Source organism: Dama dama, chromosome 14 (assembly GCF_033118175.1).
Source record: "Dama dama isolate Ldn47 chromosome 14, ASM3311817v1, whole genome shotgun sequence".
Lineage (NCBI taxonomy): Eukaryota > Metazoa > Chordata > Mammalia > Artiodactyla > Cervidae > Dama > Dama dama.
In genome coordinates, this window is record NC_083694.1 from 29,828,851 (window position 1) to 29,851,471 (window position 22,621).

Consider the following 22,621-nt stretch of genomic DNA (forward strand, 5'->3'; position numbering starts at 1 on the left):
CTTTTCTCCACACTCTCTCCAGCATTTATTGTTTGTAGACTTTTGGATGGCAACCATTCTAGCCAGCATGAGATGGTACCTCATTGTGGTTTTGATTTGCATTTCTCTGATAATGAGTGATGTTGAGTAGCTTTTCATGTTTGTTAGCCATCTGTATGTCTTCTTCAGAGAAATGTCTGTTTAGTTCTTTGGCCCATTTTTGGATTGGGTTGTTTATTTTTCTGGTATTGCGCTGCATGAGCTGCTTGCATATTTTGCAGATCAATTCTTTGTCAGTTGTTTTGTTTGCTATTATTTTCTCCCATTCTAAAGGCTGCCTTTTCACTTTGTTCATAGTTTCCTTCATTGTGCAAAAGCTTTTAAGTTTAATTAGGTCCCATTTGTTTATTTTTGTTTTTAATTCCATTACGCTGGGAAGTGGGTCATAGAGGATATTGCTATGATTTATGTCAGAGAGTGTTCTGCCTATGTTTTACTCTAAGAGTTTTATAGTTTCTCATCTTACATTTAGATCTTTAATCCATTTGAAGTTTATTTTTGTGTATGGTGTTAGAAAGTATTCTAGTTTCATTCTTTATAGGTGGTTGACCAGTTTTCCCAGTACCACTTGTTAAAGAGATTGTCTTTTCTCCATTGTGTATTTTTGCTTCCTTTATCAAAGACAAGGTGTCCATAGGTGCACGGATTTATCTCTGGGCTTTCTATTTTGTTCCACTGATCTATATTTCTATCTTTGTGCCAGTACCATATTGTCTTGATGACTGTAGCTTTGTAGTATAGTCTGAAGTAAAGCAGGTTGATTCCTCCAGTTCCATTCTTTCTCAAGATTGCTTTGGCTATTCAAGGTTTTTTTGTGTTTCCACACAAATTGTGAAATTATTTGTTCTAGCTCTGTGAAAAATACCACTGGTAGTTTGATAGGGATTGTGCTGAATTTATTGATTGCTTTGGATAATATACTCATTTTCACTATATTGATTCTTCAAATCCATGAACATGGCATATTTCTCCATCTATTTGTGTCATCTTTGATTTCTTTCATCAGTGTTTTAGAGTTTCCTATGTATAGGTCTTTTGTTCCTTTAGGTAAATGTATTCCTAAGTATTTTATTCTTTTTGTTGCAACAGTGAATCGAATTGTTTCCTTAATTTCTCTGTTTACTCATTGTTAGTGTATAGGAATGCAAGGGACTTGTGTATTAATTTTATATCCTGCAATTTTACTATATTCATTGATTAGCTCTAATAATTTTCTGGTGGTGTCGTTAGAGTTTTCTATGTAGAGGATCATGTCATCTGCAAACACTGAGAGTTTTACTTCTTCTTTTACAATCTGGATTTCTTTTATTTCTTTTTCTTCTCTGATTGCTGTAGCAAGGACTTCCAAAACTATGTTGAATAGTATTGGTGGGAATGGGCACCCTTGTCTCGTTCCTGATTTTAGAGGAAATGTTTTCAGTTTTCCACCATTGAGGATAATGTTTGCTGTCAGTTTGTCATATATGGCTTTTACTATGTTGAGGTATGTTCCTTCCATGCCTGCTTTCTGGAGAGTTTTTTTATCATAAATGGGTGTTGACTTTTGTCAAAGACTTTCTCTGCATCTATGGAGATAATTATATGGTTTTTATCTTTCATTTGTTAATATGGTGTATCACATTGATTGATTTGTGAATACTGAAGAATCCTTGCATCCCTAGGATAATGCTCACTTGGTCATGATGTATGATTTTTTTAATATGTTGTTGGATTCTGTCTGCTAGAATTTTGTTGAGGATTTTTGCATCTATGTTCATCAGTGATAATGGCCTGCAGTTTTCTTTTTTTGTGGCATCTTTGTCTGGTTTTGGTATTAGGGTGATAGTTACCTCATAGAATGAGTTCAGGAGTTTACCTTCCTCTGCAATTTTCTGGAAGGATGAGTAGGACAGGTGTTAGCTCTTCTCTAAATTTTTTGTAGAATTCACCTGTGAAACCATCTGGTCCCAGGCTTTTGTTTGTCTAAAGATTTTTAATTACACCTTTGATTTCCATGAACAACTACATGTTTATAACAGAATGACTGTAATATATGTCAGAGTATCTTGTATATTTTTAAAATAGACTGTATATTGATAGAAGGTTTATTTTTATAAAATAAGAATCTTAGAAGCATTTTTAAGAGTGTCAACAAATAGGAACACTTTTCAATTATTGTGTACCCTCCATTTTCCATGCATTCTTATGGGTATTTATTAGAAACTAATTCTTAAATGTGCTTTTCAAAATCATATCCTGTGTGCTAACTTTGCTCAATTTTTTTCTCCTCCTTAAAAAACAATTCAAAATAATAAAATTGTGTAACAGTTTTAGAAAATAAACTAAAAAGCATGAGAAAAAGTTCGAGTTTTTGCTCCTTTACTTCCTTATAATTGGATGTAACTAGAGAAATAGGAAAAGGAGTACATCAAGGCTGTACACTGTCACCCTGCTTATTTAACTTATATGCAGAGTACATCATGAGAAATGCTGGGCTGGAAGAAGCACAAGCTGGAATCAAGATTGCCTGGAGAAATATCAATAAACTCAGATATGCAGATGACACCACCCTTATGGCAGAAAGTGAAGAACTAAAGAGCCTCTTGAAGAAAGTGAAAGAGGAGAGGGAAAAAGTTGGCTTAAAGCTCAACATTCAGAAAACTAAGATCATGCCATCTGGTCCCATCACTTCATGGCAAATAGATGGGGAAACAGTGGAAACAGTGACTGACTTTATTTTTCTGGGCTCCAAAATCACTGTAGATGGTGATTGCAGCCATGAAATTAAAAGACGCTTACTCCATGGAAGGAAAGTCATGACCAACCTAGACAGTGTATTAAAAAGCAGAGACATTACTTTGTCAGCAAAGGTCCATCTAGTCAAGCCTATGGTTTTTCCAGTAGTCATGTATGGATGTGAGAGTTGGACTATAAAGAAAGTTGAGCGCCGAAGAATTGATGCTTTTGAACTATGGTGTTGGAGAAGGATCTTGAGAGTCCCTTGGACTGCAAGGAGATCCAACCAGTCCATCCTAAAGGAGATCAGTCCTGGGTGTTCATTGGAAGGACTTATGTTGAAGCTAAAACTCCAATCCTTTGGCCACCTGATGCGAAAAGCTGACTCACTGGAAAAGACCCTGATGCTGGGAAAGATGGAGGGCAGGAGGAGAAGGGGACGACAGAGGATGAGATAGTTGGATGGCATCACCGACTTGATGGACATGGGTTTGGGTGGACTCCGGGAGTTGGTGACAGACAGGGAGGCCTGGAGTGCTGTGGTTCATGGGGTCGCAAAGAGTTGGGCACGACTGAGTGACTGAACTGAACTGAACTGAGAGAAAGTGTGGGGAGAGACGATATTATTAAGGCTTTTTTTCAGTAACACACATTAAAGGAATTTGTATTTTATTCTAAGGGCAACAGGTATCAAACTAGGATTTATCAAGTAGGGAGTATCTGACTAGATTTATAATCAAGAAAGATCACTCTTGTTGCTAGGAGGAAAACTCAATTGGAAGCAAAGAAATGGCTAGTGATCTGGAGAAAGTGTATCCTCAATGTGTCATATGCTTTCCCATAATGCTGTAGTCACTTGATGGGGTTCCCCAGGTTGTCCTTCCCCAAACCCCATTAGACTCCAAATTCAGTAAGTCATAGGCTTCATCAGTTCTTGTCACTTCTAGGTAGTATGTGTTTCAGGATCCCAAGAGAGGGACATTCTACAAAAAAGCTGACCATTAATCTTTAAAGCTGTCAAAGTGATCATGAAAAATAAGGAGAGTCTGAGACTGTCACAGCCAAGAGGAAGGTAAAGAGACATGACAGCTCAATGCAGTGTAATATCAGAGGTGGGATCCTGGAACAGAAAACAGCATTAGGTAAAAATTAGGAAAAACTAAATAAAGAATGGCTTTAAGAAATAAGAAAGTTACTAACTTCTTACTTTTCTTACTTTGAAAAAGTTCTGCCACTATTTCTAGGTTGCAGCACAGTATCAGACTACCTGGGTTTAAAGATCAGATCCATCAATTATTAGCTCTGTAACCTTTTGGACAGGTAACTTAACTGCTCAATACTGAGTTTCTCTTAACTGCAAAAAGGTATCAAGACTATCTTAATGTCACAAGGTTGTTTTGAAAGCTACTACCAGAACTACAGTAATATTCAGTAAAAGTTACCCATTATCAGACTATTTTTTTCTAATTTGGGCAAAGTTGCTTAGTATCTCAAGAAAGTAAGTTATATAAATTTGATTGAGAGAAATTAAATTTTCTGCTACAGTTGACCCTTGAACAACAGGAGTCTGTGCACACATCCACGTATATGCAATTTTTTTTTCAACTGTAAATACCACACTACTACAAGGGTCCAGAGTTGATTGAATCTGAGAAGCAGACCATGGACAAGGGAGAATCACCTATGTAAGGAGGACCAAATATAAATTATATGCAGATACGCAACTATGCTGTGGGTGGCACCCCTGGTCAACTGTACTCATTTACATGAAATGTAATGAAAGAGAAAAAAGGAAAAACTTTATTAAATGATTTCACCCAGGATGATTAGCATTGGTTTGTGTATGTGTGTTAGTCACTCAGTCGTGGCTCACTCTGTGACCCTGCGGACTATGGCCCACCAGGCTCTGCTGTCCATGGAATTCTTCAGGCAAGAAACTGTAGTGGGTACCCATTCCCTTCTCCAGGGGATCTTCCCGACCCAGGGATCAAACCTGGGTCTCCTGCATTGCAGGCAGCTTCTTTACCATCTGAGCCACCAGGGAAGCCCGAGCTTCCTGCACTGGTTTTCATGAAGTCATAAACCTTACTAGAATCTGTTGGTATTCCACTAATAATATTTTTTGAACTAGTAATTACTTTAATTATTGGGTTAGATATGCAAATCATCTTTTTAAAAATACTAAATAGGGACTGTGCTAGCGGTCCAGTGGTTAAGACTCCATGTTCCCAATGCTGGGTGGTCCAGGTTCATTCCCTAGTCAGGGAACTAGATCCCACATGCTGCAACTAAGATCCAGTGTAGTCAAATAAATCAATGTTAAAAAAAAAAGATTAAAAAATACTAAATAAAATGTATATATTTTATATTATTTACATTATTCATAGTTGTTCCTACCCTTCTAGGTCACAAAAGCATACAGCAGACTTCTCTTTTATAAAATAAATATAACTAAATTAATATATTGATACAATAATAAAATAGAGGCAAGTTATATTACTGCACAATAATTCCTTTTTCCTTCTTTCCATATTACACATTACCAAAGCCAACAATTTGACATATTTGTTTTTCAGCAATAGAAATACTAGGGCTAAAAATTATCTATTATACCAAGTTAAAATCAAACCACACCAAGACAAAACCAAAACTGCTATGCTTAGTCGCTCAGTCATGTCCGAATCTTTGTGACCCCATGGACTATAACCCACAGGTTTCTCTGTCCATGGGGATTCTCCAGGCAAGAATACTGGAGTGGGTTACCATGACCTTCTCCAGGGGATCTTCCCAACTCAGGAATTGAATCCAGGTCTCCAGCATTGCAGGTGGATTCTTTACCACCTGAGTCACTGCTGCTGCTGCTTCTAAGTCACTTCAGTCGTGTCCAACTCTGTGCAGCCTCATAAATGGCAGCCCACCAGGCTCCCCTGTCCCTGGGATTCTCCAGGCAGGAACACTGGAGTGGGTTGCCATTTCCTTCTCCAATGCATGAAAGTGAAAAGTGAAAGTGAAGTCACTCAGTCATGTCTGACTCTTAGCGACCCCATGGACTGCAGCTTACCAGGCTCCTCCGTCCATGGGATTTTCCAGGCAAGAGTACTGGAGTGGGTAGCCATTGCCTTCTCCACTTGAGTCACTAGGGAAGCCCAAAACCAAAACTACTTAACATTTAATCTCAAAAGAGGAAATTAATAATAAATACAGAAGAAGCTATATTAACCAAAATATATGTCAAACTGCCTAAGAAAACAGAGAGGTTTTTGTTTCGTTTCCTTTCCCTCTGTCCCATTGAGTGACAGTTGCCACTGACACAGTCCCAGGGCAAGGATGTAATCAAGGGTTTTCAATTTCAGCACCAGCTACCAAATACTGGCCCCACTACCCAGGGAGAATAGAGAAGTTTTTAAATATCACAGCTGGGTTTTCTTCTAAAGCTAAGATGTCTGTATATATATTTAAATACTAGATACTCAAAACCCCACCTACATAAATTAAGAGAAAATAAAAAGCCCCAAGAGAAATCCTTATCATGAGAACTGTTTAAAACACACAACAAAGAAGATAAAGAAATGCATTCCAGGTTAATTAACTAGAAGTATAAATTATGTTATTGTTCTATTTGACCCAAATAATGCCAATACCTATTCCAGAAATATGCTGTTTAAAAAAAAATGTTAAGAATCCATTAAGGCATTTTGGGGGGAGGAGTTCTAAATGAATTCTTATTTTATAAATGGCTTGATCCAGAAACAATATATCAGCAAAACACCTGGCTTAAAATACTGTATGGTAAAAAAAAAAAAAAAATACTGTATGGTATTCGCTCATGATCAAGCTTTATGTTACTAGGTGCTTTCATTTATCAAATATTTATTGATCATGTACCACAAATACATTTTAATTTAAAAGGAAAACAAACCAGCTACAGTGAACTATAATAGCAGATGTGCTAAAACTCAGCAAAGTATGTAGACAGTGTTATAGAAGCACAAGAGGGACACCCATCTCAGTTTTGAGGGTGAGACTTAGTAGAGATGAAGAAATAGTCAGAAATTGAAATGGAGAGGTGTTAATTCATCCCTAACCCTCTTCTCCAAATCTCAACATCCAGTTACAAAGAAATTTAGAATCTCTAGGGTCTAAAACCTTCTTACCTATTTCCTTAGCTACCACTCAGTCCAAGATAACACCATCATCACCTGCTCTTGCCCTGGTCCAATCTGCCACAGTGTAGGCAAGGGACCTTGGACCTCTTAAAAACATAAACTGAATTGTATTATCTCCCTAGTTAAAAGGCTTTAATGACTTCCTCTTGCTCTTGGATAGAGGTCAGTACCCCTGACCTGGTCATCTAATAGGTGTGGTCTCAGGCTACTTTATAAACCCCATTTCACACCAGTCTTACAGTCTCACCCACCCTCACTTCTTCACTCCAGTTACACTGACCCTTATTCAATATTTCTAGTAAGCCATGCTCCTTTATTTATTCAGGTTTTTGAATCTGCAGTCCTTTTAGCTGAAACTAGTAGGTTTGGGGGGCTTCCTCTGTGACTCAACAGTAAAGAATCTGCCTGCCAATGCAGGAGACATGGGTTCTATTCCTGAGTCAGGAAGAACCCCTGCAGAAGGAAATGACAACCCACTCCAGTATTCCTGCATAGTAAATCCCCTGGATACAGGAGTCTGGTGGGCAACAGTCCATAGGGTCGCAAACAAGTTGGACATAATTTAGCAACTACACAACAGTAGGTTTTTCGGAATAGGGAATGCCACACTCAAAGCCCCTGAAGTAAAAAAAAATTAACTCAGGGGTCCCTCTTCTAGAACTTTTCAAACTTATCCTAAATATCACTGAATTATGGTTCTCTTCTCTATGGTATATAATCTCTAAGAGGGTAAGACCCAAATATGTTCTATTCTCCAATGTCCATCACAGTGCCTGACACAGTAAGTAATTAGTGATATAATGTATAGAACTCTTAATACATGTGAAACTCTCTGCTACAGGCTTTACCACTGTATGAGGTAGCTTCCAATTTACTCCTCATTTAACATGCAAAGAAGTTAAATAGTTATGTACCTAGCCTAAAATTGTTGCTGTTGTTCAGTCACTAAGTCATGTCCAACTCTTTTGAGATCCAGTTATTAAGAGGTAGAGCTGGAATTCAAATCCATAAAGAGTTATCATTCTTTCTCTTTCTCGTCTTCTTCTAGGACCCCTATAATTTAAATGTTAGTACATTTAATGCTGTCTCAGAGGTTTCTGAGACTGTCTTCATTTTTTTTTTTTTTTCATTCTTTTTCCTTTATGCTGCTCTGCAGCAGTTATTTCTACCGTTCGCTCTTCCAGTTCATTTACCCATTCTTTCTCAGTTTTTCTGCTGTTAATGCCTTCTAGTATATTTTTAAATTTTAGTTATGGTGCTGTCCATCACGATTTGTCTGTTCTTTACTTCTTCTACATCCTGTTAAACATTTCTTGTATTTTCTCAGCCCATACCCTTCATCCTATTTCCAAGATTTTGGATCATCTGTACTATTATTACTCTGAATTCTTTTTCAGGTAGGTTACTTATTTCCTCTTCATTTACTTGGCCTAGTAAGGTTTTACTTTATTTCTTCACCTGTGACATACTTTTCTGTTGTTTCATTTTTTGTTGATGGGTGGGGCTCTGTTCCTGTCTTGCTGATTGCTAGGTCTGAGGCATCCAGCACTGGATCCTGTAGGCAGTTGGGTGGAACCTGGTCTTGGCGCTGAGATGAGGACCTTCAGGAGAGCTCACACTGATTACTATTCCCTGGGGTCTGAAGTTCTCTGGTGGTCCAGTGGCTTAGACTTGGCACTATCATGGGGGCTGAGGCCTGACCCCTGGCCTGGGAACCAAGACCCTCCAAGTCGGGTTTTTGCAGTGTGGCAAAAAAGAAACAACAAAAACAAAATCTCCCAAAACAAGCAAAGCCCAAAACAAATGATAAAAATAAAACAGAACAAAAAATAAAAACAAACACTCAAACAAAAAAGCAAACACACAAATACAATCCTAGACAAATAGCAAAAACAAATCCAAGCAACCAAAAAACAAACCAACAAGCAAAAAAAAAAGGAAAGCAAAAACAAGTAACCCAAAGAAACAAGAGCCCCCAAATCAAAACCAGTAACTAACCTAAACAGAAAACAAAATTTAAAAAACTGAAACAAAAGCTAAGAGGACAAAAGACAAGCACTTAAAAATGACAAAAACAAAAATAAAAAATAAAATCAATAAAAGCAAAAAAAAAAAAAAGAGTTACTATCAATTTCATGTTCTAAATCACTAAACAATACCATTTGTTCAAGGAAGCTCAGGATGAGAAAACAATATATACAGAGGCTTAGAACTTTGATTATGGAAAAAACAAATAAACTGTTCATTATGGTACAATATAGAAGGCATGGAGGGTGGCACCTATCAGACTTGTGATTAGAGAAGAACCTGGAGAAATAAAACATCACAGTCTGCTCTATTAGAGAATTAAGACCATACTAAGGCAATGGGAAACATGAAAGGTTTTTGACAAAGAATTCATCACCAGATAAACAGATTTTCAACATGGTAAATGAAAATAAGTAAAACTATTAAGAGGCTATTGCAATAATCCAGTAGATGCACATGTATGTATGAACAAATTGAGGAAGCTCCTATTTTTATGACTTCCATTTTCTCTGTCATATAAGAAGTCAAAAAATGAATAGGGAGGATGCCCACTCTTCCCACTTCTATTGACCATAGTATTGGAAATCCTAGCCACAGCAATCAGACGAAAAAAATAAAACATATCCAAATTGGAAGGGAAGATATAAAACTGTCACTATTTGCAAATGACAAGATACTCTATACAAAGGCATTAAATTCTCCACACAAAAACCATTAGAACCAATAAATGAATTCAGCAAGGTAGCACGATACAAGATTAATATAAAAAAACTTGCTGCATTACTTTATACTAATGATGAAATATCAGAAATAGAATGCAAAAATATAATCCTGCTTAATATTATGTCAAAAAGAAATACCTAGGAATAGACTTAAACAAGGAGGTGAAAGACCTATATGCTGAAAATTATAAAACATTGATGAAGGAAATTGAAAATTATTAAAAGAATGGAAAGATCTCCCATGCTCTTGGATTGGGAGAACTAATATTGTTAAAATGGCTTTCCCACACAAAGCAATCTATAGATCTCATACAATCACTATCAAAATACCCATGACATTTTTCACAGAACTACAACAAATAACACTAAAATTTACATGGAACCACAAAAGACCCAGAATTGCCGAAGCAATCTTGATGAAAAAGAACAAAGCTGGAGGCATAATCCTTCTACACTTCAGAGACTATTACAAAGCTACAATAATCAAAGCAGCCTAATGTAGGCACAAAAAAGATATATGGATGAATGGAACATACTTACAGTCAATTAATATACAACAAAACAGCAATCAAATACAACACAGAAAAGATAATCTCTTCAGTAAGTGGTGTTGGGAATACTGGGCTGCTACCTGTAAATTAATGAAATTAGGACATTCCATCACACCATATACAAAAATGAACTCAAAATGTTTTAAAGACCTAAATATAAGACATGACACCATGAAGAGACTCCTAGAAGAGAATATAGACAAAACATTCTCAGACATAAATTGTAGGAATATTTTCTTAGATCAGTCTCCCAAGGCAAAAGAAATGAAAGCAAAAATAAACGAATGACCTAATCAAAATTAAAAGCTTTTGCACAGCAAAGGAAACTTTCAACAAAATGAAAAGATAACCTATGAACTGGGAAAAAATATTTGCAAACAATGTGATTGACAAGAGTAATAGCCAAGAATATAAACACCCCATACAATTAACTATCAAAAAAGAAACAACCCAATCAAAGACCTAAGTAGACATTTCTCCAAAAAAGACACGCAGGTGCCCAACAGGCACAAGAAAAGATGCTCAACATCACTAATTACTAATGTGAATCAAAACCAGAATGAGGTATCACCTCATACTTTTTAATGGCTGTCATCAAAAAAGTCTATAGATAATAAATGCTGGAGGGAGTGTGAAGGAAAGGGAACCCTCCTACACTGTTGATGGGAATGTAAATTGGTACAGACACTTTTGGAAACAGTTGTGGAGGTTTCTTTAAAAATTAAAAACAGAGTTACACACACACACACACACACACACACACACACACATATACACAATGGAATATCACTCGGTCATTAAAAAGAATGCCATTTGCAACAACATGGATGGGCCTAGAGAATATTATACTAACTGAATTCAGTCAGAAAAAGACAAATATTATATGATATCATTTATACGTAGAATCTAAATAATAATACAAATGAATCTATATACAAAACAGAAACAGATTCACACACACAGAAAACAAACTAATGGTTACCAAAGAGGAAAGAGTAGGGGGGAGGAATAAACGAGGAGTATGGGATTAACAGACACAAAATACTATACATGAAATAGATAAGCAATAAGAATTTACTGTATATAGTACAAGGCACTATGTTCAATATCTTATAATAACCTACAATGGAAAATAATCTGAAAAAAAGAAATATATATATATCTAAAATACTGCTGTATGCCTGAAACTAACACAATACTATAAATCAACCACACTTCAATTTTTTAAGTGCATCTAAATTAAACTTCTTAGAGATTTTACATAAGAGATTATCTTTGTTCCTAGGAAATATATGCAAAAGTATTAAGGAAGAAAGTGGCACAACTGTAACATACTACTCTTAAGTGTTTCAAGTAAAGAATATACATATATAACAGATACATACAACAGGTTATATGTATATGTATGAGAGAGAGTGATAAAATGTGACAAAATATTGAAATTTATCTGGGTAAAGGGAAAGTGGGAATTCTCTGCACTATTAGTTTTTCTGTAAATTTTAAATTATTTTACAAAATTATTATTCAAAATTATTCTTAAAAATAATCAGTGCTGAATAAAAAGGCGGTTCAAGAATAAAATATCTGAATTTAAGATGCCAAAGGTGGTACAATTCTAGATGATATAAGATACAGTTCAGCCACCAAAGTGTACAGTTGAAGGATAATGCAGATAAAGTGACTGAAACTGGTCACATTTGAAACACTTTCCCTCTCATTTCATTATATTGCAGTTTCTATGAAACTTCACTTACTGATTTCACCTGAAGTTCTTTAATCTCTAAAATTCCTTTCACTCTTCTTTTGAAGCCTTTAGTGCTTATTCTATGTTATAATATAGTTACCAATGCAAATCTACTAACCAATTAAAGAGTTGCATAGTTCCCTTTCCTTATAGCTAATGAAGATCTTAATTAACAGAATTTCAAATCCCCATCTCTTTGACATACTATTAGACAGACTACCACTTTTCAGGTTTATTATCTTGAATCCTACTCAGAAGTATTTGAGAGTCCCGTGGACTGCAAAGAGATCAAATCAGTCAATCCTAAAGGAAATCAACCTTGAATATTCATTGGAAGGGCTGATGTTGAAGCTACAATACTTTGGCCATCTGATGAGAAGAGCCAACTCATTGGAAAAGACCCTGATGCTGGGAAAGCTTGAAAGCAAAGGAGATGCAGGCGGCAGAGGATGAGAAGGTTAGATAGCATCACCGACTCAATGGACATGAACCTAAGCAAATTCCGGGAGACAGGGAAGGACAGGGAAGGACATGGACTGTGTTGCAGTCCATGGTATGTCACAAAGAGTCAGACAAAACTTAGTAACTGAACAACAACAACGGAAGTATTTAACCTATGTGATACTATTAAATTGAATACAAACGTTAAAGTCAGCTACTATATCAAATTTGGTAATAATAATGGCACATCACCCCCTACCATCAACTGTGCCAGGCATCCCTGCATCCTGAATCTCTCTGACTTAAATTTCCAGAAGTTATCACCTGGTTACTCCAAAGGATGAGAGATCCAACCATTTGCCTTATGACTTTCATCCAAACCTCACATATTTAGTCTCACTCCACACACAGGCCATCAGAGGTGGCTGCTGCCTCCAATTCTAAATATTACCAGGATTTCACAGCTCCCCAGGAGAAGGCAATGGTGACCCACTCCAGTACTCTTGCCTGGAAAATCCCATGGACGGAGGGGCCTGGTAGGCTGCAGTCCATGGGGTCGCCAAGAGTCGGACACGACTGAGCGACTTCACTTTCACTTTTCACTTTCATGCACTGGAGAAGGAAATGGCAACCCACTCCAGTGTTCTTGCCTGGAGAATCCCAGGGACAGGGGAGCCTAGTGGGCTGCCGTCTGTGGGGTCGCACAGAGTCGGACACGACTGAAGCGACTTAGCAGCAACAGCACAGCTCCCCTTGGTTTGTTTCTTTTTGGCTCCCTCCTTAACAGGCTTATGTTTATTTTCTTTGGTTCTGCTAAGTTAGTGGCCACCCATCCATCCATTTAATAAATTATTATATCAAGTAATGTCTTTTTATAAACCCCTATTATCTCCTCTCCTATTCTCTTTATCTTTGTAAGTCTATGCCTTTTTTTTTTTTTTTTTAATTCTTTTACTGTCATTCTGTGGGATTTCAGGAAGGGCAAAAATAAACACGTGTCCTCAATCATCATGTTGAAGCAGAAGTGCCATTCTAGCATTTTAAACAATGAAGTTGGATTGAAAATGTAATTTCCAATGTGAGTGCTTCTGCAAATGTAATGAGGGTAGCTCTGAACTATTTTCAATATTTTTAGAAGGTTAACAAAAAACACATTTACCCATGAAAAGACCATGCAAAATGACACTAAACTACTTTACTCGATATGTTACCCTTGGTTCATTTATTACATCAACAAAGATTTACAGATTGATTACAATAAACCCTATAATTATTCTAAATCCCAGGGAATTAATAGTAAGTGAAATAAAGTCTCTGACTTCATGAAGTTTCCACTGTAGTAGGATAGACAAACAATAAGCAAATATGTATCTTACCCGAATCATAACCTCTGACTGGCAATTAACCATTTTTAAAAGAAAATAATGTAATTAGTAAAAAGGATCACAATAAGTACTCATAGAATTTAGAAATGAGATTATCTTCTGTAACTCATAAATAACTAGTATGAACCAACAAAGAGGAGAAGGAATGAAGTCATTTTTTCAAAGGGGACAGACGGTGGGGATCAAAGCTGTGTCAAAAGATTCTTGATACAAGACATTCATTGAACATTTACCGTGGCGGCATTATTCTGCAGCATTATTTATAGCACAGAAAATTTGGAAACAATGTGGCATCCAATAGTCAGGGAAAGCTTAGGTAAATATAATTCATAAATATAATAAATGCAGCTATTAAAAATAATGCTGATAGATACTGATGACATGAAAAAGTGCTTATAATAGTAAGTACAAAAGCTGGATATAAAACTATATACAACATAATCTCAAATCCATAAAACAAAACAAAATACAAATCTGTCTAGAAAAAACCTAGAAGGAAATACATTGAAACTTTACCCTAGATTCTAGATCAATGGTTTTTAATAGCATCCTCATCCTCTGGTAACTTTGTTAGAAATACAGATTCTCAAGAGCCCACCCTCAGCCTACCAGCCCCAGACTTACGGGTTCAGAAACTCTGGGAATGGTGTTTAGGAATCTGTGGCTTAACTAGCCCTCCAGGTGATGCTGAAGTTCATTAAAGTTTGGGAACTACTGCTCCAGATGAGGAGATCATGGGCCAAGTTTTCCTTCCTTTTATAATAAAATTCCCCTTGACTTCTCTATGTGGGGTATAGAGGCTAAGAGCACTGGCTTTGGAGTCAGACAGCCTTGAAAGTGAGTCCTTGTTTCAGCAGTTAGCTAAGTGGCCGAGGTCATACTGCTTTACCTGTCTTTCAGCACTATTTCAGTCCACTCCCTCCTGCTTCACATAGTTTCTGACAGGAAGCCTAAGTAAGGCGTCTTACTTTTTTTCTGACTTCTTTCAGGATTTTCTTGCTATCTTTGCTTTTCTACAATTTGAAATATAATATACCTAGGCATAGCTTTTTGGTATTTATCCTGATGGTGTTCAGTTAGCTTCCTGGATCTGGTTTGGTTTCTGTCATTAATTTTGGAAAACTCTTGGCCATTTTTTTTTAAATATATACATTTATTTATTTATCTTATTTAGTCACACTAAGTCTTAGTTGCAGCATGTGGGATCTAGTTGCCTGACCAGGGATCAAACCTGTGCCCCCTTGTATTGGGAGTGTGGAGTTTCAATCACTGGACTGTCAGCGACATCTCTCCTCTTGGCTGTTATTATTTCAAATACTTCTTGTGCTTCATTCTTTGATTCCTTTTCTTCTGGTAATTCCAATTACATGTATTTTAGACCTGTTAAAACTGTCCCAGTTCTTGGATGTTCTGGTTTTTCTTTGGTTTTTCATTTTCTCTCTCTGCATTCAGTTTGGGAAGTGTCCAGTGGCATCATCTTCAAGCTCAATGATTCTTTCCTCAGTCATGTTGAGTCTACTGATAGGCCCATCAAAGGCATTCTTTCATTTCCATTACAGTGCATTTGGTCTCTAATATTTCTTTTTCTTTCTTGGAGATTTCATCTCTCCACTTAACAACACTCATCTGGTTCTTGCATGTTGTCTAGTTTTTCTATTGCAGACCTTAACATATTCGTCATAGTTATTAAATTCTTTATCTGATAGTTCCAAAATGTGTACAATGTACCTGAGTCTGGTTCTGATACTTCCTTTCTCTTCAGGTTGTTTCGCTTATCTTTTAGCATGCCTTGTAACTTCCTGTTAAAAACCACACCTGATGCATCAGGTAGTAAGAACTGAGATAAAAGGTCATTAGTATGAGGTTTTATGCCAGTTTAACCAGGAATAGGGTGTGTTTGAGTTTCCCAGATGGTACTAGTGGTAAAGAACCCACCTGCCAGTGGAGGAGACAAAAGAGACACTGGTTCGATCCCTGGTCGGGAAGATCCCCTGGAGGAAGGCATGGCAACCCATTCCAGTATCCTTGGGAGAATTCATGGACAGAGGAGGCTGGCAGGCTACAGTCCATGGAGTCACAGAGTCGACACGGCTGAAGGGACTGAGCACGAGGGTGTGTGTAACGTTTCCTGTTTCCTGTAACTCTAGGACCAGAATCCTGTCAGAATTCCTCCTTAGATACAGTTTGCATTTACATTTTTCAGTTGTAAAACACTGGTATTACACTGAGTCCTGTTTATGTGGTGATAAGGTGTGAATTGAAGAAAAACAATCTATAATCTCATGATTAAATTTCAGTTTCTTTTAATAGACCAGGGTTTCTGGAATGTGACCCTTATAACTGTTTTTTAGCTTCTCCCCATCCTCTTAGATGAGATAAGAAGGCTATGGGGCACTGTGGCTGGCTAAACACAGGTAGGTAGGACAAGGCACTGGTAATGTCTTTTCCCCATGGAAAGCAGATCTTTTTATGAAGAATGTTCTGGAGATTTCAAAATGGTTACTTTCCCCCTCTGCCTGCTAGAGCAGTAAGGAGGTCTTTCCTGTCCCATTACCAGATAGCCTGGTGGGGTTCCCGGAAGTAAAACCCAAAAAAATATGAGGGACTTCCTAAGACTGTAGGTTCCCTGAAGTTTCCCACTAGCACAGCTACCACATAGCCTCCAACTATTTGCCAAAATTACCAAGTATTTCTTCCAGTTACAGCAACAGGGGTGATGACTTCCAAGCTCTTAGTGTTGGAGCTGAAACTAGAATTCTGCTTTACCATCCAAGCCCCTGTTACTCATTTGTAGAAAGAGGATAAAAGGTCTCTCTCACACAGGTTTGTTCGAAGAATTAAATAACATAATTCATGTAAAATATTTAGCCCAGTGCCTACTTCAAAGTGCTGATGAGATCGAGAACTCTTTGAACTGAAGTCGAAGGAAATTAAATGACATGCCCAATGAAATCTGGAAAAAAAAAAAAAAGCAGGGTCCAAGTACAAGACCAGGTCTTAAGCTTCAAATGTATCGCTACATTTTAAAAATAAGTTATTTCATTACACTCATTGATTCCTTCAACAAATATTTACAGAGTGACTACAATACATACTACAACTGTTCTAAATCCTAGGGAATTAACAGTAAGTGATATAAGTTTTATTGAGAGAGTCAGTTCCTAGGTAGGATGATAAGAAGTCCAGGGTTCCCGAGGAGAAAGGAGCCCTCGAGAAGGAGAAAAAGACAAATGTTCTTTTCTACATTGCTTTGTCTTAGTCAATATAACAATGCATCTTGCTTGAGGACATGTTTCTCCTTAACAAGAACCTTCTGACTAATCCTGTCATCTTAAAATTATATTATGGGAGTGGGTCTGGTAAAATCTTTCTATTGTTCCTTCCAATCTTGTTAATATAAGATGTATGTTGTGGGAGTGGGCCTGAAAAAAATATATAAGGACTTGATAAGACTAGTCAAAAGCAAAGGAGAAAAGGAAAGATATACCCATTTGAATGCAGAGTTCCAAAGAATAGCAAGGAGAGATAAGATAGCCTTCCTCAGCAATCAATGCAAAGAAATAGAGGAAAACAATAGAATGGGAAAGACTAGAGATCTCTTCAAGAAAACTAGAGATACCATGGGAACATTTCATGCAAAGATAGGCTCAATAAAGGACAGAAACGGTATGGACCTAACAGAAGCAAAGAAGAGGTGGCAAGAATACACAGAAGAACTGTACAAAAAAGGTCTTCAGGACCCAGATAATGGTGTGATTATCTGACTCACCTAGAGCCAGACATCCTGGAATGTGAAGTCAAGTGGGCCTTAGGAAGTATCACTACAAACAAAGCTAGTGGAGGTGATGGAATTCCAGTTGAACTATTTCAAATTCTAAAAGATGAGGCTGTGAAAGTGCTGCACTCAATATGTCAGCAAATTTAGAAAACTCAGCAGTGGCCCCAGGACTGGAAAAGGTCAGATTTCATTCCAATCCCAAAGAAAGGCAATGCCAAAGAATGTTCAAACTACTGCACAACTGCACTCATCTCACACACTAGCAAAGTAATGCTCAGAATTCTCCAAGCCAGGCTTCAACAGTATGTGAACCATGAACTTCCAGATGTTCAAGCTGGATTTAGAAAAGGCAGAGGAACAAGAGATCAAATTGCCAACATCCACTGGATCATCAAAAGGCAAGAGAGTTCCAGAAACACATCTATTTCTGTTTTATTGACTATGCCAAAGCCTTTGACTGTGTGGATCACAATAAACTGTGGAGAATTCTGAAAGAGATGGGAATACCAGACCATCTGACCTGCCTCTTGAGAAATCTGTATGCAGGTCAGGAAGCAACAGTTAGAACTGGACATGAAACAACAGACTGGTTCCAAATAGGAAAAGGAGTATGTCAAGGCTGTATATTGTCACCGTGCTTATTTAACTTATATGCAGAGTACGATCATGTGAAATGCCAGGCTAGATGAAGCACAAGCTGGAATCAAGATTGCTGGGAGAAATATCAATAACCTTAGATATACAGATGTCACCTCCCTTATGGCAGAAAGCAAAGAACTAAAGAGCCTCTTGATGAAAGTGAATGAGGAGAGTGAAAAAGCTGGCTTCAAACTCACCGTTCAAAAAACTAAGATCATGCATCTGGTCCCATCACTTCATGGCAAATAGATGGCAAAACAATGGAAACAGTGACAGTCTTTATTTTTTTGGGCTCCCAAATCACTGCAGATGGTAACTGCAGCCATGAAATTAAAAGATGCTTGCTCTTCGGAAGAAAAGCTATGACTAACCTAGACAGTATATTAAAAAGCAGAGACATTACTTTGCCAACAAAGGTCCATCTAGTCAAAACTATGGTTTTTCCCGTAGTCATGAATGGATGTGAGAGTTGGACTATAAAGAAAGCTGAGCCCCGAAGAATTGATGCTTTTGAACTGTGGTGTTGTAGAAGACTCTTGAGAGTCCCCTGGACTGAAAGGAGACTAGTCATTCCTAAAGGAAATCATACTGAATATTCATTGGAAGGACTGATGCTGAAGTTGAAACTCCAATACTTTGGCCACCTGCTACGAAGAACTGACTTATTGGAAAAGACCCTGATGCCAGGAAAGATTGAGGGCAGGAGGAGAACAGGATGACAGAGGATGAGATGGTTGGATGGCATCACCAACTCAATGGACATGAGTTTGAGTAGGTTCTGGGAGTTGGTGATGGACAGGGAAGCCTGGCGTGCTGAGTCGGACACGACTGATCGACTGATCTGAACTGAACACTTAGATTTTATGTCATACATATGGAATCCACTAAACAACCACTAATTCCCTAAAATGTAGCAACCACTTTTTTCCCAATTTATTCAGCATTCCTTTAATGCCAGGCATTGTGGTGGGTGATGAGGGTGTAACAATGACTAAGAAGATACTGTCCACATTATAACAGATTATGAAATAGATATAACTATTTCCAGTTTGCATTTGAGGAACCTGAAGATCCCTAGATTTAGTATTTTGGCTAAGATTATATCGAGCTTGAGGAAACTATGATTTAAATTCAGATCTTACTTCAGTGCTCACATTTTCTACTATTTTGTACTACACTCTGTACTATCAACAGTTCACTTTTCAAGAAGTAGCATTAACCTGTAATCTCAGTTTTTACTTTAGATTTCCAAATGCTGGGTTTTGAGAGGAATGGCACAATACAGGGAAACAAACACAAAACAAAATTATAAAACTCCTTCCATCTAGGAGCTGATTCCTTAATTGGGAGTGCTTTACCAAGCAGTATTATCAAAGCATTCAAAGTGAAAAGAATATTTTAATACAAACAAAAATCATAAATCCTAGAAGGAACTTTGAGTACCTAAGTCTTATTTAAAAAACAAAAAACTGACATGCCTTCCAAAGCTCAATGGCCTGCCATAAATTAGAATGTTATTCCTAAACAGTGTGTTTCCTAGACTTGATTTTAATCACAAATAGAAGATTCTTCCAGTCCTACTTTTAAAAGTCTCTAAGAGATAGAAACATTAAAATAAGATTTAAAGATCCAAAGAATCAACAACTGCATTGATTCCTCATTTTAAACAAAACAGAGGGAAAGAAAAAAATAAATAAATAATGCTATGGCTGAGGAAACTTACACAGAAATAACAGAACTTCAAAAATAATTTTTCCTATCCCATTGCAAACATTCTACTTTTAGTAAAACAAATAAAATTAAGTACTTAAAAAAACTTAACTTGATTCTAGAATTTCAAATTCTTTTTTTAGCTAATGTTACATTTTTTAATCTAGGAAAAAAGATAAATTATACTATGTATAAGGTACAAAAATGTTACAAATTAAGCATGATTTCAATGTACATAATCCTACAGAAAATTTTTATAAATAGAGCAAAATAACCCATCATAGATTTAGTTACTATTTCTTACCAATATTCTATTTGTATCAAGATTTTAATCCCTAAATGTTGAAGAAGAGCTGGATATGATGACTACCCAGAAACTTAATCCTTTAGAACTTAAAAAAAATTAAAGATTAAATATGAACAACTTAAAATATATACGTGTTGTTATTTTTTAAAGACATGCCAATGAAGTTTTGTGGCTCTCAAAAAAAAAAAAATGTTTGTTGAGCCAGATGAAATAAAAGCATATAGCTTACTTGAAAGGAAGAGGGGGATAATCTGTAACAATAATTGTATATGCTTTTAGGTGTGGATCTTTGGGGAAACATTAAATAATGCTTTGATTAAAACAAACACTTTGAATTAAAGTATCTGCATGTGACAATATTTATTGAATTCCTACCATGTGCTATGCACTCTGCAAGACACTGAGTATAAGAAAATGATCCCCACACTCTCGGAGCTTATAAGGTAATGGATATAGCCTTCACAATTATCCCTTTCGTTTGATTCCATGTTCATCAAGCAACTTTAGAAATATAAATCTACCCTCTACAAAAGCTTTATACACATAAAACAGTATATGACATTGCAGAGGTCAGCTTCCTGATCGATGTATCAACATACCCCAATAAATCATTATTCAGGTTTGTACATCACTCTTTATGAGTTTAGTTAGCTTGAGTGAATCCTCAAAGCCTAGCCTATTCTGATTAATTGGTCAGGCGTAATTTCGGAAACTTCAGCGCAGAGAATCAAATATGTGAGGGAAATACGTGTATTCAAAGATGGTTATCAGCAAATGAGTCACTAGTTTATCCTTAAGACAACATACCTTTATTTCATTCTCAAGACAACATACTTCTGTTTCATCATGCCCTTCAAGCTGCTATTACAATTAACTCATAAGACCTTTGTACAGAGTGAGATATACCGTGTAACAGTGCTTCTCAACCTTTATTAGTGCATGTGGCTCACCGGCAGGAATGCATAAACGCAGTCTTATTCAGTAACTCAGGGGCAAGGACTGAGCTCCTTCCTTTCTTACAAGCTCCCAGTGATACCAGGCTGCTGCCCACATCAGAAGGGGACACAACACACCTGGCAAGCAGCTGGCACACGGGCTGCTCATCCCAGTCCAGCTGACTGTTCTCTCCCTTTTGTGGATGTCTTATCTCCCTTACATAGCACACCTTCTTTGGGAGAAAAAAATATCCTCCAAAGTTCTAACCTAATCAGAATGCCTTCCATATGGTAGGCATTAAACACATGTCAACTGAATGAATGACACCCAGTCTGATTTTAACAGTCATTACTTCTACGGCTATACACAGAATTGTTTCTTCTCTGAAATAGTTTATTATAAATAGGAAAGTATCTTTGAAAACTGAAAAATCAAAAAAGCTTTCAATCTATTTTTTTAATGAAGAAAAACAAATTTTATTTGCAGCACAACCACATAACCAGTGCGTTTTTTCCTCAGACTGACCTAATCAAATGTTTTTTTAAAATCCATGATTAACTTATCTCCTGAAAGTCTTCCTTTTTTTTTTTTTTTTGTAAATAAGAATTTTAATAAATAAAAGTAAGTCTTTCTCGGGAAGGTCTTTTTTTTTTTTTTTTTTTTTTTTAGCTGCACCGGGTCTTCTCTAGCTGCTGCAAGCGGGGGGGGGCGGGGGGGGGGGTGCTACTTTTCATTGGGGTGCAAGAGCTTCTCATTCCCGGGTTGTTTTTTTTTTATTGGAGAGCCCAGGCTCAGCAGTTGTGGCGCAGGGGCTTAGCTGCTCCCTAGCATCTGCAATCTTTCCCCACGGGGGATGGAACCTGTGTCCCCTGCACTGGCCGGCATATTCTTAACCGCTGGACCACCAGGGAAGTCCCTCTGGGGAAAGTTCTAAAACTAATATTAAAAAAGTAATCATTTTCTTAGGACGTACCTTATACTTTTAAAACAGCACAATAAAATTGTAAGGACATCTCAGGAAGGTAACATCTATAAAATGTCTGGCTTTTCAGACTAACGTAATCATAAAATTAAAAAAAACCAACAACAACAAATAGTATTGTTGCCATCACTACGTAGCTCTTTGGCACAGTGCCGTGTGTTTCTCCGCCTTTTTTCTGTGATCACCATGACAAGTGACTGAATACCTCAGCGCTGGCTTCTACACTTGTAAATATTACTTACTATCATTACATCTTTGTTCCATGCTGAGAAAAATGGTATGCTGATATGTTTCAAGCACTCACAAAAAGAACAAAGATGGGGTATTATTTTCATTTCTAAGATGTTTACCTCTACCGTTTCAATGGCTTGACGGTTTAGCGACGAGTTCACCAATTACTGAAATAGACTTATTTTTCAGTAACTAACGGAGGATGGTTAAAAAAAAAGCAATCTTTTAATCAAACTGCTGAATTAAA

General features: G+C 37.0%; 1 protein-coding gene across 2 annotated transcripts in view; it reads right to left on the minus strand.

Annotated features, from left to right (window-relative positions):
- Positions 1 to 22,621, minus strand: part of EFCAB2 (EF-hand calcium binding domain 2) — a 129,608-nt gene that overhangs the window by 105,958 nt on the left and 1,029 nt on the right. The window contains exons 1-2 of one of the 2 annotated variants that reach the window (XM_061160213.1): positions 6,909 to 7,076; positions 5,816 to 5,890 (exon numbers count right to left, since the gene is read on the minus strand). The exons of the other annotated variant lie outside the window; for it this stretch is intronic. Of the exons in view, the coding sequence (XP_061016196.1) occupies positions 5,816 to 5,870 (55 nt within the window). The 5' untranslated portion in view covers positions 5,871 to 5,890; positions 6,909 to 7,076. Of the gene's footprint in view, positions 1 to 5,815; positions 5,891 to 6,908; positions 7,077 to 22,621 lie in introns of those variants that run through there. 2 annotated transcript variants of the gene reach the window in all.